Raw genomic sequence first — 26,489 nt, forward strand, 5'->3', positions numbered from 1 at the left:
GGAAGGGCTTTTCTTTTTATCCTTTTCACCTGGTCTTTCATGGAGCAAAATTCATAATAAGGTCAAAATTGATGAGGTCAGTTTTTCCTTTTATGGATCATATTTTTGCTGTCATATATAACCGCTCTTTGCCTGGCTCTAGATCCTGAAGATGTTCTCCTATGTGTTTTTCTAAAATTTTTCTGTTCAGCATCGTATCCACTACTCTGTCTTCCAGCTCTCTGATCCATTCCTCTGTATCCTTTAGTTTACTGTTGATTCCTTCCAGTGCATTTTTCACCTCAGTTATTGTATTCTTCATCTCTGTTTAGTTGTTCTTTATATCTTCTTTTTTGTAATGTTTTTTATTGTTTAAATTTATTTATTTAATTTATTATTTTTGGCTGCGTTGGGTCTTCGTTGCTGCGCGTGGGCTTTCTCTAGTTGCAGCGAGCAGGCGCTACTCTTCTCTGCGGTACATTGTTGTGGCTTCTCTTGTTGCAGAGCACGGGCTCCAGGTACGCAGGCTTCAGTAGGTGTGGCTCGCGGGCTCTAGAGAGCAAGCTCAGTAGTTGTGGCACAGGGGCTTCGTTGCTCCGCGGCATGTGGGATCTTCCCGGACCAGGGCTCGAACTCATTTCCCCTGCATTGGCAGGTGGATTCTTAACCACTGCGCCACCAGGGAAGCCCGTTCTTTATATTTTCTAATTCTTTTTTTTAAAGTGCTAACATCTCACTCTGTGCATCCATTCTTCTCCCGATTTCTTTGAACATCTTTACAATCATTACCTTGAGCTCTTTCTCAGGTAGATGGCTTATCTCCAGTTCAGTTACTTCTTTTTCTGGGGTTTTATCTTGTTCCTCCATTTGGAACATGTTCCTCTATCATCTCATTTCATCTAACTTTCTGTTTTTATTTCTATGTATCTGATAGGTTGGTTATGTTTCCAGAATTTAGAGAAGTGGCCTTTTGTAAGAAATGTCCTGGGCAACCCAGCATCACACTCCCCTCTTGTCACCAGACCTATATGTTCTAGGGGTGTCCGCTATGTGGGCTGCGTGGGCCCTTCTGTTGTGGTGGGCTGACTACTGAGGGTGGTCTGGTAGGCTTGGTTGGCCCCCAGTCCGGTTGGTTGCCAGGCCCTGCCTTGTGCAGAGGCGGCTGGCCCTGGTTGGTGGGGCCATGTTACAAGGTGGCTGGCTGCACAGCCCCAGGGGGCCCCAAGGCTTGTGCTGGCTCACTGGTGGGTGGAGTCAAGGTCCAGGGGATCGCAGGGTGGTGCCCACCACCTGTGGGTGAAGCCAGGTCCTGGAGCTAGTGCCAGCTCACTGGTGGGCACAGCCGGGTCCTAGGGTCTGACTGCAGGGCCCAGGGGGCCCAGATCTGGTGTCAGGTGGCTGGTGGACGGGGCCAGTTCCTGACACAGCTAACTTTGGGGTCCCGAGCGTCCCAAAGCTTGTGTTAGCCTGCTGCTGGGTGGGGCCGGTGCCCAGCTGGTCCCAGGGCAGATGCTGGCTTGCCGTGGGTGGGCTGGGTCCACAGGTTGGGGGGCTGTTATTGTTCTGGGGCTGGTGCCACTGGTGAGTAGAGCTGGGACCCGGAGACTAAGGCTGCAGGGCCCTGGGGGTCCTGGGTCTAATGCCTGTGTACTGGTATGTGGAACCAGGTCCTGGGCTCTCTGGTGGGCAAGGCCAAGTCTGGGGCTAGCTGTGGGTTAAGAGGGTCTTAAGGCAGCCTGTCTGCTGATGGGTGGGACTGTGTCCTCACCCAGTTAGTTGCTTGGCCTGAGCTGTCCCAGTACTGGTGACTACGGGCTGCTGGGCAGGGGCTGGGCTGGCTCCTGAGTCTAGCGAGCTCTGGGGAGGATTCCACAGTGGCACTCGCCAGCACTAGTGTCTACGTGGTAGAAGGAGCCCCCAAACGGGAGGCAGTCTCTGTGTCCCCAGGGGGAGCTCCAGTTGCCTCCTGCCTCTCTGGGAGACTCTCCAAGATCAGCAGGTAGGTCTGACCCAAGCTCCTTTCAAATTACTGCTTCTGCCCTGGGTCCTGGAGTGTGTGCGACTTTGTGTGCACCGTTTAAGACTCCTGAAAGCCAGCCCTGCTGGCCTTCAAAGCCAAACATTCTGGGGACTCATCTTCTTGGTGCAGGACCCCCAGACTGGGGAGTCCAATGTGGGGCTCAGGCCTGTCGCTCCTTGGAAAGAATCTGCCTGTCTTGTTGTGGTTCCTTCTTTGTAACGTCTGTCATAGAAGATCTTTTCTGGTAGGTTCCAGTCTTTTTCGTCAGTGCTTGTTGTACAACTAGTTGTAATTTTGGTCAATGCTGTTGTATAACTAGTTGTGATTTTTGGTCAATGCTTGTTGTATAACTAGTTGTAATTTTGGTCAGTGCTGTTGTATAACTAGTTGTAATTTTGGTCAATGCTGTTGTATAACTAGTTGTGATTTTTGGTCAATGCTTGTTGTATAACTAGTTGTAATTTTGGTCAATGCTGTTGTATAACTAGTTGTGATTTTTGGTCAATGCTTGTTGTATAACTAGTTGTAATTTTGGTCAATGCTGTTGTATAACTAGTTGTGATTTTTGGTCAATGCTTGTTGTATAACTAGTTGTAATTTTGGTCAGTGCTGTTGTATAACTAGTTGTAATTTTGGTCAATGCTGTTGTATAACTAGTTGTGATTTTTGGTCAATGCTTGTTGTATAACTAGTTGTAATTTTGGTCAATGCTGTTGTATAACTAGTTGTGATTTTTGGTCAATGCTTGTTGTATAACTAGTTGTAATTTTGGTCAATACTGTTGTATAACTAGTTGTGATTTTTGGTCAATGCTTGTTGTATAACTAGTTGTAATTTTGGTCAATGCTGTTGTATAACTAGTTGTGATTTTTGGTCAATGCTTGTTGTATAACTAGTTGTAATTTTGGTCAATGCTGTTGTGTAACTAGCTATAATTTTGGTGTGCCTGTGAGAGGCGGTGAAGTTCAGGGTCTTTCTACTACACCATCTTGGCCAATCTTCCTACTCACTTTAGTTATTATACAACTTACTTAAATTTTTTTTATTGTGGTAAAATACACATAAGTATTTTATTCTTTTTGGTGCTACTGTAAAGGAAATTGTTTTCTTAGTTTCCTTTTCAGATTGTTCATCGTTTGTGTACAGAGATGCAACTGACTTTTGTGTGTTGACTTTGTATCCTGTTAATTAGCTGAATTCATTTATTAGTTCTAACAGTTCTTTTGGTGGAATCTTTAGGGTTTTACATATAAGATCATATCATCCATGAACACAGATCACTTTACATTTTGCTTTTCAATTTGGATTCTTTTTATTGTCTAATTACTCTGGCTAGAACTTTCAGTATTGTGTTGAAGTGGTGAAAGCAGACATCCTTGCATTTTTTCCTGATATTAGAGGAAGAGCTTTCAGTCTTTCACAATAAAGTATGATGTGCGTGTGGATTTTCATGTATGGCTTTTATTATGTTGAAGTAGCTTCCTTATTCCTATTTTGTTGAGTGTTTTTCTCATGAAAGGGTGTTGCATTTTGTCAAGGGCTTTTCTGAATCAGTTGAGATGATCATGTGGGTTTCTTTTCCCCTTCATTGTGTTAATGTGGTGCATTACACTGATCGATTTTTGTATGTTGAACCATCCTTGTATTGCAGGAATAAATTGCATTTGGTGATGATGTATAATCTTTTTAATATGCTGCTGAAGCAATAGCTTTATGGATCTAACTCCTAGGGTAATGAAAATAAACCAAAAATAAACAAATGGGACCTAATGAAATTTAAAATCTTTTGTACAGTAAAGGAAACCATAAACAAAATGAAAAGACAACCCACAGAATGGAAGAAAATATTTGCAAACCGAACAACTGACAAGGGACTAATCTCCAAAATATACAAACAGCTCATGCAGCTCAATATCAAAAAAACAAACAACCCAATTAAAAAATGGGCAGAAGACCTAAAAAGGCATTTCTCCAAAGAAGACATCCAGATGGGCAAAAAGCACACAAAAGGATGCTCAACATCACTAGTTATATGAGAAATGCAAATCAAAACTACAGTGAGGTATCACCGTACACCTCATATGGTCAGGATGGCCATCATCAAAAGGTCAACAAATAATAAATGCTGGAGAGGGTGTGGAAAAAAGGGAACCCTCCTACACTGTTGGTGGGAATGTAAATTGGTACAACCACTATGGAAAACAGAACGGAGGTTTCTTAAAAAAACAAAGTTACCATATGATTCAGCAAACCCACTCCTAGATGTATATCCCGAGAAAAGCATAATTCAAAAAGATACATGCACCCCAGTGCTCACTGCAGCACTATTTACAATAGCCAAGACATGGAAGCAACCTAAACGTCCATCAACAGAGGAATGGATGAAGAAGATGTGGTATGTATATACAATGGAATATTATTCAGCCATTTAAAAAGAACGAAATAATGCCATTTGCAGCAACATGGATGGACACAGAGATTATCATACTAAGTGAAGTAGGTCAGACAGAGAAAGACAAATGTCATATGATTATCACTTATATGTGGAATGTAAAAAAATGACACAGATGGGCTTATCTGCAAAACAGAAACAGACTCACAGACTTCAGGGGCAGGCTTGTGGTTGCCAAAGGGGAGGGGTGGGGAGGAGGGATAAATTGGGATTAACATATGCACACTGCTGTATGTAGAATGGATGATCAGTGGGGACCTACTCTGTGGCGAAGGGAGCTCTACTCAATATTCTGTAAGGGCCTATATGAGAGAGGAATCTGAAAAAGAATGGAGATATGTATGTGTGTGGCTGTATCATTTTGTTGTGCACTTGAAACTAACACAACACTGTAAATCAGCTATACTCCAATATAAAATAAAAAATTAATTAAAAAATAAATAAAAGCAGTTATAGAAAAATAAAAAAATATGCTGCTGAATTTCGTTTGCGAGTATTTTGTTGAGATTTCTGTGTCATAGTTCATAAGGAGGTTGGTCTGTAGATTTGTTTTGTTGTAGTATCTTCATCTGGCTTTGGTATCAAGACAATAATGCTGGCCTTATAAAATAAGTTAGAAAATGTTCCCTCCTCTTCAATTTTCTGGAAAAGTTTGAGAAGGGGTGGTATTAGTTCTTCTTTAAATGTTTGGTAGAACTCACCAGTACAGCCATCAGGTTCTGGGCTTTTATTTCTTGGGAGATTTTTTTTTTTTCCCTTTTTTTGCGGTGTGTGGGCCTCTCACCGTTGTGGCCTCTCCCGTTGCGGAGCACAGGCTCTGGACGCACAGGCTCAGCGGCCATGGCTCACGGGCCCAGCCGCTCCGTGGCATGCGGGATCCTCCCGGACCGGGGCACGAACCCGCGTCCCCTGCATCGGCAGGCGGACTCTCAACCACTGTGCCACCAGGGAAGCCCTGTTGGGAGATTTTTGATTACTGATTCAATCTCCTTATCAGTTATAGATCTATTCGGATTTTCTATTTCTTTATTATTTAGTTTTGGAAGGCTTTGTGTTCTAGGAACTTGCCCATTTCCTCTAGGTTATCCAATTTGTTGGTATAGGATTATTTTAGTATGATCTTATAATTCTTTTTTTTCTCTAGAGTTGGTAGTAATGCCCACACTTTCATTTCTGATGTTAGTATCTGAGTCTTCTCTTTCTCTCTTACTCTATATAGTTAAAGGTTTGTCAATTTTGTTAAAGTTTTCAAAGAACCAACTTTTGGTTTTATTGACTTTCTCTCTCGTTTTCTATTCTCTATTTCATTTATCTCTGATCTGATCTTTATTATTTCCTTCCCTCTGCTGGCTTTGGGTTTAATTTGTTCTTCCTTTTCTAGTTCCTTCAGTTGTAAAGCTAGGTTATGGATTTGAGATCTTTCTTGTTTTTTTTTTTAATATAAGCATTTATAGCTATAAATCACCCCTTAACATTGCTTTTGCTATGTCTCATAAGTTTTGGTATGTTATGTTTTCATTTTCATTCACCTGTAAGATTTTTCTAATTTCCTCTGTGATTTCTTCTTTGATCATTTGTTGTTTTAAAATGTACTGTTTAATTTCCACAAGTGTGTGAATTTTCCAGTTTTACTTCTGCTATTTTTTTTAAAGGAATTTGGTTTTTTTAAAATTAATTAATTTATTTATTTATTTCTGGCTGTGTTGGGTCTTTGTTTCTGTGTAAGGGTTTTCTCCAGTTGCGGCAAGTGGGGGCCACTCTTCATCATGGTGCGCGGGCCTCTCACTATCACGGCCTCTCTTGTTGCGGAGCACAGGCTCCAGACGCGCAGGCTCAGTAGTTGTGGCTCATGGACCTAGTTGCTCCGTGGCATGTGGGATCTTCCCAGACCGGAGCTCGAACCCGTGTCCCCTGCATTGGCAGGCAGATTCTCAGTCACTGCGCCACCAGGGAAGCCCCCTTTTGCTATTTTTTAAAATTTAAGAATACAGCATGTTAGTATATATGCTCCTCAGTAAAGAGAAAGAAATATTTATGATCAATCAGAACAAGCCCTTCATTTCAATGCTACTTAGTTTGGGATGAAGATAAAGTTCTAAACAATAAGGCAATTGTATGATTCTCATTTTCAGAGTTTTTAAAAATCAAGCAGTGAGAATCCCTCTTCAGATATATATATACACACCTCAGAAAGTATGCAGATTCTTTCATTCAACAAATACGGACTATTTCACCAGGTAGTCTGCTAGAAAACAGGGTTACATCAGTGAATTAAACAGGCAAACATCCCTGCCTCCCAGGAAGAGGAGGAGACAGATAATAAACAATAAGCATATTAAATGAATAAATTACATAACATGTTTCAAGGTAACATGTTACAAGGTAAGTGCTATGGGAAAAAATAGAACTGAGTGAAAGGGATCTGAGTGTGGGGTAGGTTGCAGTTTCAGATAGGGTGGTGAGGTCTGCCTTGTTTAATAGGTGATACTTGAATATAGATTTACAGGATGTGAGGGAATAAGCCGTGCAAATATCTGAAGGAAGGGCATTCCAGCAGAGGGAACAGCCCATGCAAATTCATAAGTGGGGGGTGGGGGGAAGATGTGTGGAATCTGCAAAGAACAAACATGAGGCTGGAGTGCTGCAGAGGTGATGCCCAAGGTGTAGCAGGGAGGCAGCTCAGGGAGAGTCTTATAGGATTTAGGATTTAACTCTGGGAGAAATAAAGGGGCATTGAGGATTTTGAGTCTTGACATGATCTGATTTATTTTATTTTTAATTAATTAATTTATTTATTTTTGGCTGCGCTGGGTCTTTGTGGCTGTGCACCGGCTTTCTCTAGTTGCAGCGAGCAGGGGCTACTCTTCGCTGCAGTGCACGGGCTTCTCATTGCAGTGGCTTCTCTTGTTGTGGAGCACAGGCTCTAGGCACGCGGGCTTCAGTAGTTGTGGCGCATGGGCTCAGTAGTTGTGGCTCGCGGGCTGTGGAGCGCAGGCTCAGTAGTTGTGGCACATTGCTCCGATCCCATTGCTCCGAGGCATGTGGGATCTTCCCGGACCAGGGCTCGAACCCGTGTCCCCTGCATTGGCAGGTGGATTCTTAACCACTGCGCCACCAGGGCAGTCCAATCTGATTTATTTTTAACAAAATCACCATGGCTGCTGGGTCTTGACCACAGCAGAGCTAGGCTGGAACGAGGAGGCCAGTAAGAAGGCATTTGCAATAATCCAGGTAAGAGATGATGGTACCTTGGATCGGGATGTTAGTGGCAGAAATAGTGGGAAATGGTTGGATTCTGGAGCTCTTTCAAAGCAGGAGTCACAGAGATTGACCAGAGGTAAGGAAAGTGTCACGGATGACTCCAAGGAGAAAATGGAGAAAAGGGAAGGAGGGCCTTGCCATCAGCTAAGATGGAAAAGACGGCAGGTAGAGCAGATCTGGGGTAGGGGAAGGGTCAAGATTCCTGTTCTGGACACTGAGTTTGAGATGCCTGCCAGATACCCAAGTGATGGTACCCAGTCGACAGTTCAAAAGAGTGATATTAACCTCCTTCTCTGGCAAGGTTAGACACTGAGAAATAATTCCTTATCAACATGATGTCATGACTTTTGCACAACAAACTTTTGTTTCTGGAAACCATCTGAGGCAATCTCCAGGATCAGTCTTTCATGGAGTGTGTCAAGTTATTTACCAATGTCCGCAAAGTGATGGGAGAAGTGTTCTTAGCCTCTCAGGGCTGCTTTCCAGCTTGGAAAAATACAATCTTTTTGTTTTGTTTTGTTTTAATGTAGTTATTTGTTTATTTATTTTTGGCTGCGTTGGTTCTTCGTTGCTCCGCGTGGGCTTTCTCTAGTTGCGGCGAGTGGGGGCTACTCTTCATTGCGGTGCGCGGGCTTCTCATTGCGGTGGCTTCTCTTGTTGCAGAGCACAGGCTCTAGGCGTGCAGGCATCAGTAGTTGTGGCTCGCGGGCTCTAGAGTGCAGGCTCAGTAGTTGTGGCACACGGGCTTAGTTGCTCCGTTGCCTGTGGGATCTTCCCGGACCGGGGCTCGAACCCGTGTCCCCTGCATTGGCAGGTGGATGCTCGACCACGCCACCAGGAAAGCTCACTCACTATCTTTTAATTCAATTTTTAAGTGTCTCTTTATCTTGTGCAAAATACTTTCAGCGAGTCCTTGAGCTGAGTTTATAACCAGATCACTGAGGCCACAAAAAGGTTTTCGGCATTTGTCTTATGGCTGACAGACTGTGTGGGATTGGCGATCTCCCTCCTATGGCACAGGGGGTTGTGTGGGGTCCCAGAGATCATCAGGGCAGCGACGGCTTCCTGAGTGTTTGCTGTGCGCCTTGCTTTCTGATCACACAACTTCTATGTTTATTCAGTTCTAATATGCAGGGTTTTTTCACATTGCTAAGATTAGGATTTTGATGAAATATAGAAAAAAATGAGGATACCATGATTTTTAAAGAATTTTTTTTTATTTTTAACTTTTTTTCTGAAATAACTTCAAACTTAAAGAAAAAGTCACAAGGGCTTCCCTGGTGGCGCAGTGGTTAAGAACCCACCTGCCAATGCAGGGGATACGGGTTTGAGCCCTGGTCCGGAAAGAGCCCACACGCCACGGAGCAACTGAGCCCGTGCTCCACAACTACTGAGTCTGCGCTCTAGAGCCCACGAGCCACAACTACTGAGCCCGTGTGCCACAACTACTGAAGCCCATGCGCCTGTGCTCCACAACAAGAGAAGCCACCGCAATGAGAAGCCCCCGCACCGCAACGAAGAGTAGTCTCCCCTCACTGCAACTAGAGGAAGCCCGTGCACAGCAAAGAAGACCCAATGCACCAAAATAAATTTATTTTAAAAAAAAGTCACAAGAATAGTGGAATGAACTACCATAGGCCCTTGACCCAGAATCCCATATTATTAACATTTTGCCACATTTACTTTAAAATTCTCTCTCTTTCCCGTTCTCTCTCTCTCTGTCTCCCTCTCTGTCTCTCTCTCTATGTCTCTGTCTCTGTCTCTGTCTCTTGCTGTTTCTCTCTATATATACATGTATACTTGAATCATTTGAAAGTAAATTACAGACATCATGCCTTTTTCCCCCTAAATTTCCCAAGAACAATGATATTTTCTTACATAATCATAGTATAACTATGAAAATCAGAAAATTTAACATGGAAAAATAGACCATTATCTAATTCATAGTCCACATTCAAATTTTGCCAACTTCCCCAATAGTGTCCCTTATAGCCATTTTTTTCCAGGGCAGAATTCAATACAGAATTTCATGTTGCATTTAGTTGTTACATCTCCGTATCCTCCTTTAAGTTCTTTTCTTTTTCTTTCTTGACATTGACATTTTTGGAGAGTCAGTTACATTGTCGGCCATCCCAAATTTCAGTTTGTCTCATTGTTTTCTCATGATCAGATTCAGGTTCTGCCCTTTTGGCAGGAAGACAAAGTTAGCACTCAGAGGGCTACCTATTAGTACAAATGGTGCATCTCATTGAGGGGTACACATGTCGGTTTGTCCTGTCACTGTGATGTTAACCTTGATCCCTGGGCTAAGGTGGGGGTCTACCAGATTTCTCCACTATCATCATTTTTTCCTTTGTAACTAATAAGCCATTTGGAAGGAGACACTTCGAGACTGTGAATATATTATTCCTCATCAAACTTCCACCCAGAGTTTCTAGCATTCATTGATGATTCTTATTCTTATTCATAGATTATTTGTATTTTGCTATTATGGTTGCAAAATAGTGATTTTTCTAACCCCGTCATCCCTTCTATATGTATTAGTTGGCATTCTGCTGTAAGAAAGAGCTCTCCCTGCTCTCCCGTTTATTTCTTTATTAACCGTTTGGACTCATGGATTCCTATTTTATCCCATGGGAAAGAACGTATTACTGTCATTATTTAAGCTGGTGTTCTACTGTCACAGGCAGAATTTGAACCCAGATCTTTCTGATCCCAAAGCCTATGTCTTAACCACTCTTCTCTACTCCAGGCTGCTCCTTAGCTTCACCTTGAGCAAATTGCTTAACCTAAGACTCAGATTTACTATTGGAAGGATATACGAGGCATGTGTGATGACTGACAAAGATCCCAAAGGGAGAGTCTGTGGTGTTCCCACTCAGCTGACTCCTAGGACTAACCCCCATTCCCTGCCAGGACCTCAGCACAATTCCACTCAACCAATTTCAGGTGGTACCGCCCTTTTGCCTGGTCCTGGGCTAGGGACTTAGCACACACAGATGAGTCAGATCTAGTCCCTGCCAGTATGAGGGTGCTCCATCCGACTGGGTCCCAGAGTGAAACAATCTAGAGCAGAGCCACAGCTGAGCCACAATGGACATGAAGCATGAATGAGAAATAAATTTTGCGGCCATCAGCTACCGAGGTCTTGGGTTGGTTTGTCCTTGCAGCATAACCTCATATATCACTCCCTGTCTTAGGTTCTGGAAGTACAACAGGGACCAAGACAGACTTAGTCTCTTCCCTCACGGAGCTCACACTCTACTGGGGAAAGCAGACGCTAACCAAATGAATAATTATTTAGTCAATATTATGTTAAGGGCTACAATGGAAAAGTACTTGCTACTGGGAACAGCATGTATAAGGGAACCTGAATTCATCTGGAAAACCAGGGAGACAGCTGACGAAGCAACAGTAAAATCAAGACCTTAAGAATGAGTTTGAGGCCTTCCCTGGTGGCACAGTGGTTAAGAATCCGCCTGCCAATGCAGGGGACACGGGTTCGAGCGCTGGTCTGGGAAGATCCCACATGCTGTGGAGCAAGTAAGCCCATGTGCCACAACTACTGAGCCTGTACTCTAGAGCCCGTGAGCCACAACTACTGAGCCCATGCACCACAACTACTGAAGCCCGCGTGCCTAGAGCCTGTGCTGTGCAACAAGAGAAGCCACCACAATGAGAAGCTGTGCACTGAAACGAAGAGTAGCCCCATTCACCGCAACTAGAGAAAGCCTGCTCACAGCAACGAAGACCTAAGGCAGCCAAAAAAATTAAAATAAATAAATAAATTTCTTTTTAATTAAAAAAAAAAAAGAATGAGTTTGAGTCAGCCAGATGAAGAAGGGGAGGGGGGGTATTCCAGTAGAATGGTAGAGGGCATGGCATGTGCAAAGGCCCTGAGGCAGTAAGGGAGGTTTTGACGCTTGCTTCTTTAATTGCCTCTCCATTCCATGAGCCCCAAGATTCTGCTGATACATTTCCTTTTTTACGTAAAGTAGCTGAAATTGCACTGCTTTCCACCAAAGGAGTAAAAACTTCAAATTTTTGAAGGTGGGAATTTTTGGCCACAGTCTGTACCCTTTCCTCAGAGTTACATCAACTTGAGTTTCAAATAAATCCTCACCTCAATGGACTCATTGGTCAGAAAGAATTTCCTGTGCTAATGAACATGTGGGCCCATCTGCCTTCTCCAAAGAAAAGTCAAAAAAGTATTCTTTTGTGCAACTAAGTATGGAAAGCATTCTGATTTCCTTTTCTCCTCGCGTTGATTCTTCAGAAGTCATTGGCACGATCCTATACACATCAGGGCATCAGAGTCCAGCGGTCTCTCTCAGCAACACTTCTGGCACCCATTACCTCCTCCCATCCCTGAGTCTGGGGCAATGTCACAGCATAACCTGAGTCAAAACAACAACGACAAAAGGAATCTCTACCTGCTGGGGTAGATCTGAACTCAAGATAGTCTCCTCAAGTCTGCTATTCCCTCAGTCTTACCCATTTCAGTAAATCTATCCATTTTTCAAGCCCAAATCCCAAGAATCATCCTCAATTCCTTTCCTTATCCCCTCATATTTAAGCAGTCAGTCAATTCTGACAGCCCTGCCTCCAAAGAAACAAACTAGTCCACCTCCCTGTATCACCATTTCCTCTACCCTCCACGAAGCCACCACCACCCCCCAGACATCTGCCTCAGCCTCCCCTCCATCTCCCCACAACCTCTCTGGCTCTCAATCCATTTACTTCACCTAGAGTGATCTTTTAAAGATACAAATATTCTGCTTAGAGCCCTCCATTGGCTCTCCATTGTCTCAGGATCAAATCCAAACCCTCTCCTTGGTCTGTAAGACCCTGTGTGATATGACCATGACCAGGTCAATCCCCTCTCACCCTCAGAGATCCAGCCACACTGACCTGCTTGTGTTCTCTGGACCAGCCCTAATCTCTCACTTCTAGGCTGTCTCAAATTCTATTCTCTTTCCCTATAATGCTGTCACCCACATTCATGATCCAGAAAACTCCCTACTCATCCTCAGTGTTCAGGTTAGATGTTATCACCTTCAGGAAGTCTTCCTTGGCCATCCCCACACTAACTTAGTTTCCCCTGTTTACGAGTTTTCGCCGTGATACAGTGACATGTTTATAATCTCATGTACCGTGTCTGGCTCCTCTGCCGTCAGACTGTGAGCTCAGTGAAGTCAGGGGCTCTCTCTCTTTCTTGTTCACCCCTGTATCCCTAGAGCTTAGAACAATGCCTGGCTTACAATAGGTACTCGATAAGTGTTTGTTGTAGGCTTGAATGAATGAATGACAACTGGGACTCAGGAATCTAAGCTTCATAGATAGTCCTTGCCAGGATCCCATAATCTTCTGGGATTGACTTGGCCAATTGGGAAGGAAGAGCTCCCTAGGTCCTAAATTCTCCAAGGAATATTAGGGAGACATTTTACAACTTATTCAAACATGGAAGTCTAAGTTTCATTTCTTCTCCCTAAAATAACTATAGATTATAGTTATGTTCTGCATGAGGCAGGAATATAATTTTTTGTGTTTTCCCAGTACTCATGCAGGGGCCTGACGTAGAGGGATTAATAATACAAACTTCAGGTCTACGTGGCCTGAATTCAAATCCAGTTCTGTCACCTATAGCTGTGTAGCCTTAGGCAACTGACTTCTGTAAATTAAGGTTAATAACAGTCTATCCTTTATAGAACTACATTTAAAATTAACTAATACAGCTCATTTAACACTCAGTGTCTAGCATAGGAAGAACTTAGTATACTGTACCATTATTGTTCACATCATTAATAGGTTGAAGACACTTTAATAAGAATGTTAGGCATTTCCCCATATTACCACTAGATGTCGCCACGGACTAGGCTAAAACAGCAGCACTAACTTCCCAAATGTAAAAGTCCTCAGTCTGGAACAAAAGGAACTTGGAGAAACTGAAGACAGCGACACAGGGACCTCTCGAGGTCCCGAAAGCAGGGCCGGGATTTGAACCCAGTTGTCCTGCCTCCTTAAGGATGGCAAACTTAAGGGCCGTGGTTAGGAGGGGCCCTCCCCATCTGGGTTCCCACAGCTCATCCAGCCCTTGGGATAGGCTGTTTTATCCATTTGTACTAATAGGTAGCCCTCTGAGTGCTAACTTTGTGACAGGTGCTATTCTAAGCTCTTTAAAACATGAACTTACTGAATTCCCAGAAATAAACATTTGGGGTAGAGTCTCAAGTTTTCCTCATTATACACATGGGAAAAGTGAGGCACAGAGAGGTTAAGTAACTTGCTTGAGGACACACAGTTAGTAAACACTGAGTGGGATTAAAACCCTGGCATTCTGGGGACTTCCCTGGTGGCGCAGTGGGTAAGACTCCGTGCTCCCAATGAAGAGGGCCCTGGGTTTGATCCCTGGTCAGGGAACTAGATGCTACATGCATGCCTCAACAAAGAGTTTGCATGCCGAAACTAAGGAGCCTGCCTGCCACAACTAAGACCCCACACAACCAAATAAATAATTTTTTTTTTTTTTTTTTGCAGTACACGGGCCTCTCACTGTTGTGGCCTCTCCCACTGCGGAGCACAGGCTCCGGACGTGCAGGCTCAGTGGCCATGGCTCACGGGCCCAGCCGCTCCGCAGCATGTGGGATCTTCCCGGACCAGGGCAGGAACCCGTGTCCCCTGCATCGGCAGGCGGACCCTCAACAACTGTGCCACCAGGGAAGCCCAATAACTATTTTTTAAAAAGGAATGGCTAACTATTAAACCAAAAAAAAAAAAAAAGTCATTCTGGCTGCAGTATGTACTACCCTAGAGCTCACTTCTTTGGTCACCTTGGTAACAATGTTTCTTATTACATATTTTTAATTAGAGTATAGTTGAGTTACAGTATTAGTTTCAGGTGTGCAACATAATGAGTCAACATTTTTATAGATTATATTCCATTTAAAGTTAGTACAAAATAATGGCTGTATTTCTCTGTGTGGTACAATATACACTTTTTAAAAATGTATTTATTTATTTTTGTCTGCATTGGGTCTTCATGGCTTCGTGCAGGCTTGTTGCTTACTTATTTTATACACAGTAGTTTGTATCTCATAATCCCTTATCCTTATCTTGTCCCTCCCCTCTTCCCTCTCCCTACTGATAACCACTAGCTTGTTCTCAATATCTGTCGGCCTGTTTCTGTTTTGTTATATTTGTTCATTTGTTTCTTATTACATTTTAAATCTTTTGATATCACGTAGCTTCTTTGCTGATTTAACAAATAACTATTGCTCTATTACAGTTAAATTTCCTGAACCTAAGTCTTGGTAAGGAAATAATGTTGATCTTCAAAAAACATCATTGTTGGGGACTTCCCTGGAGGTCCAGTGGTTAAGACTCCACACTTCCAATGCAAGGGGCGTGAGGTCGATCCCTGGTCGGGGAACTGAAATCCCACATGCCATGCAGTGCGGTCAAAAAAAAAAAAATTGTCAAATGGAGTGATGATGTAGGAAAGTAGGTATTATGCCTTCACAAAACCTTGTTCTATAAATACCAACCTTTTGCTGATTCTTTATCATTTAGCTCCAAATTTGCCATCCAGTTCCAACTGAATTCCATGAACCTGGTTACCAGCTAAATCAAAGGCTTGGAGGAAAGTGAAACAGGGAGGATGTTGGCCTAGCTTTTCATTCATTCAACAGTTACTGCCCCCTCCTCCCTGCCAGGCCCTCTACTGGGCTCTGAGGCCAAGCAGTGACCTCAGAATGATCCCTGCCTTCAAGGAGCTCATAGCCAAGTCAGAGTTAACAGACAGAGGGGGTGCACACACAGAGGCGTTGCTTGATTGCCCGTCTCCCCAGACTGTCTACAGATTGCGTTTGTCTTACTCACTTCTCTATCCTCCATGCCTAGCAGAGTGCCTGGCCACATTTTAGGTGCTCAATGTTTGCTGAATTAATGCAAAGGCTTCATGGAGGAGGTGGCACTGACCTGGGGCTTGGACACTGGAGAGGCTATTGACAGGGGAAGACAGGGAGAGGGGACACTCCCTCAAGAGGAAGGATCATTTTAGGAAGATCATTCTGGCTGCTGTGTGGAGGACAATGGTTCTGGGGGAGATGCGGGGGACAGGAAGACCAGCAAGGAGGCTGGTACAGGGCCGAGGAGAGAGAGGGTTGTGGCCTGGAGTGGGGACAGAAAAGGCCCAAAGGGGGATTCTGAAGGGAGGGACAAGACATGGGGAGCGCAGAGCACGAGAGGGCAGGAGTCACAGGTGCATCCAGCTGTCTGGGGGAGGGGGCAGGCTGGAGAAGCCTTGACAGGAAGTTAAGGTCTGTTGAACAAAATTGTAGGGCAGAAGGAACTTCCAGATCCCTCAAGTCAGAGCTCAGCTCTGGTGTCATTTCTCCCACCTGGGACGGAGCTGGGGGCGGTGGTGGAGCAGTCCTGTGGGTCCAGGGGAAGGGAAGAGAACTCAGCTCCATGTGAATAAGGCCCTGCCTCACCTTCTCCTGTTTTCTGGGGCCCTGAGGGGGAGAGGGTTGGCTACCATGACTTTGTCAATGCCCAGACCTGGCATGAAGTTTACTGGAGGGTGAAGTCCCTCCAAAAACAGACCTTCTGATTCTTCCTCAGCAGCACACATCACACGCCATGGATGGCAGGACCTCCTCCTTTCTTATTATATTTTATTTTTCTCGGGGTATAACATACATAAAGTACGTAAAGTCCTCTAATCTTAAGGTACAACTTGAATTTTTGCCCATGTAATTACCAACCAGACTAAGATATGGACCTTTTCCAGCACCCCAGAAAAGTCCCTATTGCTCTTCCCCCATCTCTATCTCCCCCTCCCCCAGCCCCCTCCGACCCAGGTGGCTTCTGATTTCTAGAACCATAGATTAGTTTTGCCTGCCCTTGAACCTTCTGTGAATGGAATCATACAATATGTACTGTTTCTGTGTCTGGACTCTTTTAGTCCACATACCATATGTGAGTATAATCTATAGTGTCACGTGTCAGCAATTTGTACTTTTTTTTCTTATGCCATGCCGGACGGCTTGCGGGTTCTCATTTCCCTGACCAGGGATCGAACCCGGACCACGGCAGTGAAAGCCCAGAATCCGAAACACTAGTCCACCAGGGAACTCCCAGCAATTTGTACTTTTATATGTAAAACATAGTAGTCCATTGGATGGACATGCCGTATTTTGTTTATCCATTCTCCTGTTGATGAACATTGGGCTATATCCATGTTGAGCTCTGAGTAAATCTGCTATGAAAATCCTTGCCCAAGTCTGCTTGTAATAGCCACTTATTTCTCCTGGAATGAAAAGCTAAGAGTGGAAATTCTAGTCACAGCGTAAGTGTCTGTTTACATTTAGTGGAAACTGCCAGTTTTCTGAAGTGGTTGTACCAGTTTCCTCTCATGGGCAGTGTGCAAGAATTTCCACATCCTTGCCAACGCCCAGCCTTTCTCTTTTCTAAACAAGAGTTTCCACTGTGAGACTCCTCTTTTCCTCCAGTGTTGGATATTGGGTGTGCCTGGCATGAGTGCGTAGATCCCTCAGCCCAGAAGCAGCAAGACAGAGGTCACATCTAGTTTGTTTGAGTCTCAGCTACAGGAGGAATGGTCATCTCCTTGATGTGGATGAGACCCCAGGAACTGGGGTGGCAATCTTATGACCACGAGCATGAAACCAACATGAGGACAGCACAGCAGAGATGAAATGAACCTAAGAGATGGAATGTTTGTGATGACATGGTCAAGCCACTCAACTAACCTGCCACTGAGTGGCAGGGTATATTTATTTTTTTAAGCCAAGTGATTTAGGGTCTTGTTTTTGGAACTTGAATCATAAAGGATACAGTCCCTAAGCCTCCCCTTGTAACCAGACCGAATGGTGCCATTTCTGTCCTCCATAGCAGTCATCTCCACTGAGCATTCTTTCCTTCCTGAAACCTCCTCTCTGGGATCCCATGCTCACCTGGTCCTCCTCCTACCCCACGGGTCACTGCTTCTCAGCCTCCTTTCCTGGCTCTTCCTCTGCCTACTTATTAATCTACCTTCACTTTCTTAGGACCTCATCCAGCACCATGATGTGTGTACTGTGTGCTGATGTTACTGAAATATGTATCTCCAGCCCAGATCTCTCTTCTGAGCACCAGTCTCATATAAAGCGGCCTATTGACCCTCTCCACCCAACCATTGCCCAGGCTTTTCAAACTTACCTTCTTAGCCAAACTCTTGATCTTCCCCCTCAATTTGAGCCTGCTGCAGGCTTTACCACCTTAGTCAAGGGCTCTTTCATTCTTTCATACTCAAGGCAAAGATCTAGGTGTCTTTGCCAATGCCTCAACACCCACCCACATTCCATCTTACATTCTCTACGTCTCCACCTTCCAGGGTCACCATTCCTTTGCACTTGGAAACCTACAACAGCCTTCTGGCTGGTCTCCCCACACCCGCTCGAAAGTGCTTTCCAAGCCATGTAGGGTGGTCTTTCAGAGATCCAAACCTGGTATCATTCCCCTGATGAAAATGATAAAAAGATAAAGATAAAATCCAAATTCATTAGGTAGCACTACCTGCCCTACTTGCTCCTTCCTCACCCTCAGCTGCTGCTTCCCACCTCCACATCTGGGACTTGTGGTTCTTTCTGCCTACAACATTTCCCCTCTCACTCTTGCCCTACAAAACTATCTTTGGTTTTTAAGCCTAAATGCCAGCTTCCCAAGGAGTTTCCACCCTTACCCTTCCCACTACATGAGGGTTCCATTAATTTTTTTTTTTTGGCCAGACTGCGCAGCCTTCAAGATCTTAATTTCCCAACCAGGGATCGAACCCGCGCGTTCGGCAGTGAGAACATGGAGTCCTAACCACCAAACTGCCAGGGAATTCCCCTCCATTAATTTTTCATAGCACTCTTCATATTCCCCCACAGCATTTCCCATCATGCATAATTATATATTGATTTGATTTAAATTATTAACAGATAGTGATCATTTGATGATTTAAAAAATGTATTTTATTGACGTATAGTTGCTTTACAATGTTGTGTTAATTTCTGCTGTACAGCAAAGTGATTCAGTTATACCTATATATACATTTCTTTTTCATATTCTTTTCCATTACGGTTTATCACAGGATATTGAACACAGTTCCCTGTGCTATACAGTGGGACCTTGTTTATCCATTCTATATACAGTATAATAGTTTGCATCTGCTAATCCCCAGCTCCCAATCCATCCCTCCCCCACCCCCTCCGCCTTGGCAACCACAAGTCTGTTCTCTATGAGTCTGTTTCGTACATATGTTCATTTGTGTCATATTTTAGATTGCACATATAAGTAATTTGATGATTGCTTTTTCCACCCCTCCCCCACTCTCCCCCAGTAGCCGGGCATCTCCTTGAATTAGAACAGCGCCTATTTCACGCTCCATTCTATCCTCTTGCCTTTAGCACTGCATTTACACACAGTAAGCGCTCAAGGAATGTGCTTATTTAGCTAATAAATCGATACATTGACTCATTTAATCCCTATAACAACCCTGTGAAGTAGGCATTTCATCAGACTCGGGGAAGCTAACAGTCGGGGTGGGCAAGTGGCTCGCCTAAAGTACAGGGCAAGAAGAAGAGTCAGGTCCTGACCCAAGTCAAATCCTAAATTCTGAGCCGGAATATTTCCGCTCCTGACATTTGGCCTTGGTAAAGGGGCCAGGGAGGAGGCGGACTTTGAGCCACGGGAACGTTTTCACAGATTACACGGGTCATCCACGAGGACCAAAGCGAACAAACGTTCACCTACAGAGACTAGGATACGCCCCCTCTGCTCTAAATGTGTAAAGATCACAATCCACTGCATATGTATGAGGGGACCAAGGCGGGGGGGCGTGATTCGGAGCTGTCCTGGATGCGCCTGATCAAAAATTCTTCGGATTTGAAGACTTCAGAACCCCCAGATTTCTGAACACATTAGCAAAAAGTCTTCAAATGGTCATCTGTGGCACACGTTAGGAGGATATAGGGCATAGAAGACCCCCCCCAATTTAGGTCGTATTATCAGGCATCTGCCGTAGGCAGCCCGACCCCAGGAGGGGTCCTCGGTCGGCTCGACTAGAAGACGAAGGGGGCGTCTCCCCTGCTTCCTGCGGCGTCGGAGGCGAGTTGAGGTGGTGGCAGGCTGCGGCTACGAAGGCGTCAGCGGTGGCGGCGGCGCCATGGCAGGGCTCGCAGGTACCGTGGCGTCGGCCTCTTGGGGGCGGGATGAGAGGCCCTTAATGCGGCCGCGCCGCCATGTTGTCCCTTCGGGGTCACCTTAGGCGTCGTCCGGTCCCTCTCTGGGGTTTTCCTTCCGCGCACCCTGGGGGCCGCCCCTGTCCGGTGTCACGTGATTGCCCTGTTTGGCCCCCCAGCCTGGGCCTTGGGGGTCTCTTCGTGGCCCGAGGGCAGGGCACTGGACTCCTGGGTTCTCGTTCAGGCCTCCAAGGTCAGCACTCGCCTGTCTGCTTCTGGGATGGGGCAGGCAGAGCTGGGGAGCTCGGGGCTGGGGGTGCGACAACCTTCTCTCCGGCCCCGGTGCACGTGGCAGGGGGCCCAGCTTCTGAGATGCCTGTCACTCTGTCCCCGCCACTTAAGTTACCTTTTTTTTTTTTTAAACCAGAAGGGGCGTGGGGGAGAGGAGAGAAAAGGGTCTCCCTCCCAGGGTCCCCGCCTTGGTGTCTGGGGTGATAGGTTGACGCTCTGCTTTGGGTCGCGGGTGCTTCTTACTCTCTCTAATTTTACACCAAGTCCGGACACCCGTTCCCTTTCCTACAGTATATGTGGGGAGTGGCCCTCAATGGCAGCTGAAGGAATGGGTTGCCTGGCACACTAATGGCCTGGAGAGAAGAATGGGGGATGGGGGACAGTTGCTTTTTCCTTCCCTCTTCCACACCTTATTTAATTTCCTTCCAGGCCTCCGTGTCCCTTTTCAACGCTAAATGTTGGGGCAGACTGGGGTCTGTGCTGGGAAAGAAACGGCCTTTCTGTTTATAGGTTCGGATCATGTTTTATCCCTTTCAGGGAACTGGTGTTTTGGGGACAGCTTCTGTTTGCCCTGCTTGACATGGTACAGCCATCCCCTCAGCCTTCTGGACGGCAACACTAAAGCCAGGAGACACACACACACACACACACACACACACACACACGTTCCAGCTTAAGTGCTAATGCCAAGTGTTAGATCTTGTTTGTTTGTTTGTTTGTTTTAAATCAGAGACTAATTAATGTCAGCGAATCTGTTGAAAGATTGCCGAGCCCTGGTCGGTTTCCAGTGACCAGATCACTTCCGTATCTGAAATTGGTCTTGTTAGAATTGCTGCCAAAAACAGTTTAACCTTTTATCTGTAACATGTTGTTTCAAAGAGGAATCTGGAAGGCTGGGTTTGGCTGTCTTTTTCTGTTGTTGTTCTCTTATCTTTGAAACATATGCATTCCATTTCAAGCCTGTGGCTGTATGATATACCAAGGACCATGTGTTGCCTGCCTCTCTGACTTCCTGTTCTGGGAATGCTCTGGAATCTGGATCCTGCTGGGGAATGGGCCCCGTGGGAGGGAGAAAAGGAGGCGGAGGGGAAGCAGGATCATAACCAGAGAAGATGGTGACATGTCTCTGGGGCATATAGAGGAAATCAGATGTCTCCAGGGAAAAAGAGGCTGTTGTTAGACTAATGTTTTGTATATATGTGCACGTTTAAATCTCTGGGGGAAAACTCACTGCAAATTCAGAATCTCACTGTAGGGTACTGGCTTCTGAGTAGATAGAAGTTTGAAAATAAATGTTTGGCAAATGACTCACAGCACACCTGCTCCCTCATCCAGTCCTACCCCACCCACATGCAATAAGCTGTTGCTGTCCTGCAGCGGAAGCTCAAGAAGCTTGTCCTTCATTCGCAATCCAGATATTCCACAGGTAGAGGTAACAGTGTCACATAGCACCACACACTTCCGACAGTCATGGTACCTAGACCCCTCTGCGGTTTAACCTCAACTGGTTAGGCTAAGAAACTAACATCCTTTGGGGGCATTAGTCCCAAGAGTCTTGCCTGTTGCTGGAGTCTCACAAAGCCATTCCAGTTCCCTCATAACTCAACTGCTCGATCCTTGGCCTCGTGGGGGCAAAGTCTTGAGGATGTGGTAGAGAAAATTTAAGCAAAGGGGGGGCCTGTGGACTAAGGGCTTTGCAACAAAACTGTAGTCATTTTCAACTCTTTTTGTTGCTCTCTATCAGAATAAAATGTTTTAATGGTATTGCTTCTGGAAAAAATGTTATAAACAAGATGTGTTTGGACTAGATTTCTAAGCATTGCACAGGAATAGAAAGTGAACACATTCCTTCCATCTTCTCTGGTGGACTGTGTTTCCTGCCATAACATGAGGGTTTGGATGGGGCATGAAAGGGGGGAGTGGACATTGCACATTCAAGCCACCCATGCGGGTGCAGCCCATCAGGGCAGCCCTTGCCTGGAAGTCTGTCATTTCATCATGCCCCACTCAGAGCCCTGCTGATGGATGGATGGAGAAAGCCCTGCAGTTGGACTTTGCCAAGATCATCTGGAAAGCCCTGGGGCTGCCAGCAGCCTCCTGCCTTTTAAAAGGGGGCCTACAGTGTCGAGAGCAGCCAGACACTTCAATGCTGCTGCAGCCTGTCCCCCTGAACCCAGCTACCTTATAACTGGGCTGAGATTAGAGCATCTGGGGCATTGGGGCTGTGGGTACACCCCTTGAGGGCTCTGAGGGGAGGGGCACCCTTTATTGAGAACACATGTTGAAATATGTTCATGGTTCTCTGCATTTAGTGTGGAAAACCACAGAAACTCCCAGTCTTGAGGCTTGCCAAGATACAGGCTTCAGAAGGGAGGTGTGGGCATTGCCTGCTGCTGAGTCACCCTGGGGCAAGAGGAGACCTACCCCACCAATAGGCTACAGTAGGGGCTGGAACCACCCAGCCTGAGGAAGATGAGGCTCCGATCGCCCATCCGCACCCTAGTCCCATTGAGTCCTGATTGCCACTTTGATGGCAGAATGTTTCTAGTATGTTGGGGTTCACTGGATCTTAGCAGTCCTTTTACAGAGGAGAACTGAAGGTGGCTAGGAGTGACCTGACCAGGTTCCCTGGGCTGACTGATAGCAAAGCCAATACTGGAATTGAGGTCTATACCCTCCACCTCCATAATTCTCTTATCTTGAACTGAAGTTATAGGTGCCTCTAAAGGTGCTAGTGGTTGGGCTGAGAAACGCTAGGACCCTAGCGCAGGGGCGGGTAACATCAGGTTCAATGGATTGAGGTCCTTTGTGCTCCAGAATTGTTTGTGACAACTGTGACTAAGGGATTTGAGGAAGTGGCAGAAAGATTTATAGCCCTCCAACTCACACCCTGGATGTTGACCCAGGAACAGGTGTGTGGTGACAGGGGCACACAAAGCCAGAGACAAGGCTGAACAGGCGGCAGGGCCATTTGGTGAAGCAGTCAGCTGACCCCACGTAAAAGAAGCCCTGACTCACTGAGGAGTGGGAGAGAGAACTTGGGAGCCGAGCAGGCAGCCCACCCTACCACCGTGGCATGATGGCAGGGGAGAGCCCAGGGCCCGGGACCTGGTAAGCACGCTTAAGGATATGGAGGCTCGTGCTGGGAGAAGCAGAGGACCCAGTAGTGGGGAGAGTGAGCTGGAGAGAGGTTCCTGAGGGTGGGGGAGGAGACCCTGGGAAAGTAGGCGGGCCTGGCAGGATGCCCTTGTAGTGGTTCTGGTAGAGGTGATAGGGCTGGGAGGGATGAGCTGGGTGGGGGAGGTGCCACACCACACCTTTTACCCCATAGTCATTGTCCAAACCAGTGCCCCCCCACCCTCCCCCACCCGCCCTGCTCATTTCCTTGGGGATTTTGGATGGAGATAAGACTGTGTTCTGAATTCCTGATCACCCTCTTGGTCCCTAGTACCTCCGTTTTGAGGGCTCGTCCCACTTTCCCCCCTCCTATCTTTTCCCTCCTTCCATCTTTCCCACTGATTACTTGCCAGAGCCCCTTATTCCAGGAAAACTGAAGGCACCCACACCTTTGGGCAGGTATAAGTGGTCCCTTATTCCGAGACCACAAGTGAAGATGTCCACCTTTTTCTTTGGGTGGTGGTGCGGGCATGCGGTCCTTTATCTCAGGACAGTGTTGAGATGGAACTGGGTGTGTGAAGGTTTATTCCCATTTTGTTGCTTCCCCTCCGTCCCTCTCCCAAGTACAGTGCACATCAGCCCAGTCTTAGAAGTATGTGTTGAAGCCGGAAAAGAAGTCACAGGAGACAAAACTTTTTGGTGCGCCTCCACCGCCCCGCAGGGTCCTGGGACACTGTGCGAGACAGGGGAGGTACTTTTTTTAATTTTTTTGTAGAGGCGGTCCCTGTCCTCCAGGAGCTTACAATCTAGCCGGGGAGACACAACTAATGCACACTTATACAATCATTACAATTAGCAATTACCACAATATTGACCACAATTGCGTGAGACCTGGGGGATGCAAGATCAGTGAGGGGTTGGGGGCTTGGAGAAGGTGTTTTGGTAAAGATGGGATTCGTTTTCTTGTTCAGTAGGTCCAAATTGAGTGACACATTTCTTTTGGGTGGGAGTGGGGCGAAAGAGGAACTGAGGGAGCAAAGGCAGCAAGGCTGAAATGCACATGCCGTAGGCAAGGGACAGTGAGAGGGCCCCGCTCTGTTTCTTAACCCTCCTCCCTCACCCTCTGCCCTCCAGCCCCGCCACACAGGCACGCAGTTGTCACTTGTCTGCTGCACGGAGATTCAGGGCTTCGGCTGGTGAAGTTGGAATGTCCATTCTGCTGGCTGGTGTGGTTGTCTGGATCTCTGTGGTGCGGCCTGCTGGCATGGCCGTGGCTGTGGGGCTGGGATGGCGCTGTCCCGATTTGGTCCAGATCTGAATGCGTTGCCTGTGCCCAGATCTCAGGGGTCTGCTCCCCCCATTCCCCCCTCCTCCCTCTACCGCCACCCGCAGTAGGATGGGTGCAAAGGGGTGGGGAAGGGATCTGGTGTTGTCGTCATTGTCGGTGCTGCTTCTTCGGGAGCCTACCGGCCCCTCACTGACCTTGGCAAGTGCTCCTCTGGCGAGAGGGCACAGGGGACGCCCCATTCCTGCGCGGCACTGGCTCCCATGCTGGTGGAACTGCACAGGAGCACCTGGTGACAGGGCCGCCCAGGGGAGGGGGCTGGAGCCTCAGTTGGGGGCCCGCTGGCGGCGCTCTCCCAGCACGTGCCGTCCGGTTCTCGACACGGTGTACGCCAGCTTCTGCAGGGAGTACCTGAACACCTGTGGAGAGAGAGAGAGACCCAGGACCTGCCCTTAGAGGCGAGCACCCGCAGCGTGTCTGTAGTGCTGCCGTGCCCGCCCCTGCCCCGCCCCCTGCCCCGCCCGCCTGTCCAATGAGGAGAGGCGGGTGCGGGCGCAGCTTGTCCACGAGTCAGGGCAGCTGGAGCTTTTCCAACTGTGCTGAAGGCTGCATGGCCGCAAGCTGATTGGACCCACAACTTAGGTATACCTCACTTCTCGCAATGGGCTGTGTCCCTGGAGGATTTCGAAAAGCGAATCCTACCCAGTAAATGCAGCATTCCAGGAACACCTTGAAGGAAATATGCGATTCCTTTGGCAAAGGATTCCTTTAGCAGGGAATTCTTCCTGCAAGGGGTGCTTTTAGGGTAGATGATTTTATGGGCAAAGCAATTTCTTCTGATTTATTTCTTTTTACACAAAGCGCTTTGCCTCTATTTGATTTTTTTTTTAATAAAGCGAACTGTCCTTTTTCGGAAGTGCTTTTTTTCTGTTCTATTTTTCCTGCAAAGAACCTTTTCCTCTAATTGTTTTCTTCAAAGCGCTCTTATCGATTCATAGTTTGTTAGCTCCTTTGTCTAATATTTTTTCTGCAAGGCGCTTTTTATCTAATGCATTTTTTTCTGCCAAGTGCTTTTGTCTGATTTATTCTTCCTGCAATGCGCATTTTCTCTAATTCATTTTTTCCCGCGAATTTTTCTGATTTGTTATAATCTTGTTTGCGGAGTGCTGTTTTTGTTTTTCCCCTGAGAAGTGCCTTTTTCTAACTTATTTTTTGTCCCACCCCCGCAAGTACTATATTTTCTAAAGGAAAATTTCCCCGCAATGCGCAATTTTTTTAAGGCGGAAAAATTCCGCTGTGTGAGCGGTAAAGTCTCTTTTCGCAAAACAGAAGTGCCCCGCCTCCCTCCTGGGGTCGAGTCTCACGTAGCGGTATTTTCTTACCACGTTGGTCGCTAAGAGCCTCGGCGATCGTCCGCGGCTGGCGCCCGCCGCGCCCCAACTCTTTGTTCCCGGGCGGGCGCATTGGGAAGGGTCTACGCGAGGAGGAGGGCGCAGGGGACGGGCGGGGGCGTGCGGTGCCGGCCGCGGCACTTGGGTGGGCAGGGATCGCGGCAATCAGGACAGGACGGGTCGGGATGCGGCAATTGTGACGCGGGCTTGCCGGTTCAGGGGGCGCACATCGCGACCCTCTCCCACCCAGCACCCGGGCACACTTACCTGCAGCAGCACGCGGAAAATGTACCAGCCGATGATGAGCAGTTCAGCCGAGGCTGCTGCCACTGCTGCCATGGTTCCGAGAGTGGTGGGTGGGTGGTTGAGAGCGAGTGCTGCCGGTTCCGAGGTCCGTTCGCCTCTCGGAGTCCGCTGTTGGGCGCACTGCCGCAGCCGCGGTGGCCGCGCCTTAAGTATCCGCCCACCG

The 26,489-nt window shown here is 46.6% G+C and overlaps 2 protein-coding genes across 10 annotated transcripts in view; one reads left to right on the forward strand and one right to left on the reverse strand.

Annotated features, from left to right (window-relative positions):
* Positions 1–19,739: 19,739 nt before the first annotated feature.
* The window catches only part of BLCAP (BLCAP apoptosis inducing factor), a 28,317-nt gene continuing 21,567 nt past the window's right edge, over positions 19,740–26,489 (forward strand). For 2 of the 7 annotated variants that reach the window (XR_009535154.1, XM_060122643.1), the window contains exon 1: positions 19,783–19,936. The gene's annotated coding sequence lies outside the window, so the exon portion shown is untranslated. Of the gene's footprint in view, positions 19,937–20,063; positions 20,190–23,183; positions 23,339–26,489 lie in introns of those variants that run through there. The other 5 variants (XR_009535155.1, XR_009535153.1, XR_009535152.1 and 2 more) reach the window with 5 other exon arrangements.
* NNAT (neuronatin) lies at positions 24,037–26,443 on the reverse strand. 3 transcript variants are annotated; one of them, XM_060122723.1, is made up of 3 exons: positions 26,288–26,443; positions 25,283–25,358; positions 24,037–25,048 (listed from the first exon to the last, which is right to left on the reverse strand). In XM_060122723.1, exons 1-3 carry the CDS (start codon positions 26,357–26,359, stop codon positions 24,819–24,821), a joined length of 378 nt encoding a protein of 125 aa, XP_059978706.1. In that variant the 5' UTR covers positions 26,360–26,443; the 3' UTR covers positions 24,037–24,818. The 3 variants fall into 3 exon arrangements, with proteins under 3 accessions (XP_059978706.1, XP_059978707.1, XP_059978708.1); XM_060122724.1 differs by having other exon boundaries at positions 25,278–25,358; XM_060122725.1 differs by lacking the exon at positions 25,283–25,358.

Source organism: Lagenorhynchus albirostris, chromosome 15, assembly GCF_949774975.1.
Source record: "Lagenorhynchus albirostris chromosome 15, mLagAlb1.1, whole genome shotgun sequence".
NCBI lineage: Eukaryota > Metazoa > Chordata > Mammalia > Artiodactyla > Delphinidae > Lagenorhynchus > Lagenorhynchus albirostris.

Excerpts from the sequence above, each read along its gene's own strand:
- NNAT (XM_060122723.1), bottom strand. The coding sequence starts at position 26,359 with ATGGCAGCAGTGGCAGCAGCCTCGGCTGAACTGCTCATCATCGGCTGG. Across the intron at positions 25,359-26,287 it reads TTTTCCGCGTGCTGCTGCAG|GTGTTCCTGGAATGCTGCAT; the intron begins GTAAGTGTGCCC and ends ATTTCCTTCAAG. Across the intron at positions 25,049-25,282 it reads GACACAGCCCATTGCGAGAA|GTGTTCAGGTACTCCCTGCA; the intron begins GTGAGGTATACC and ends CTCTCTCCACAG.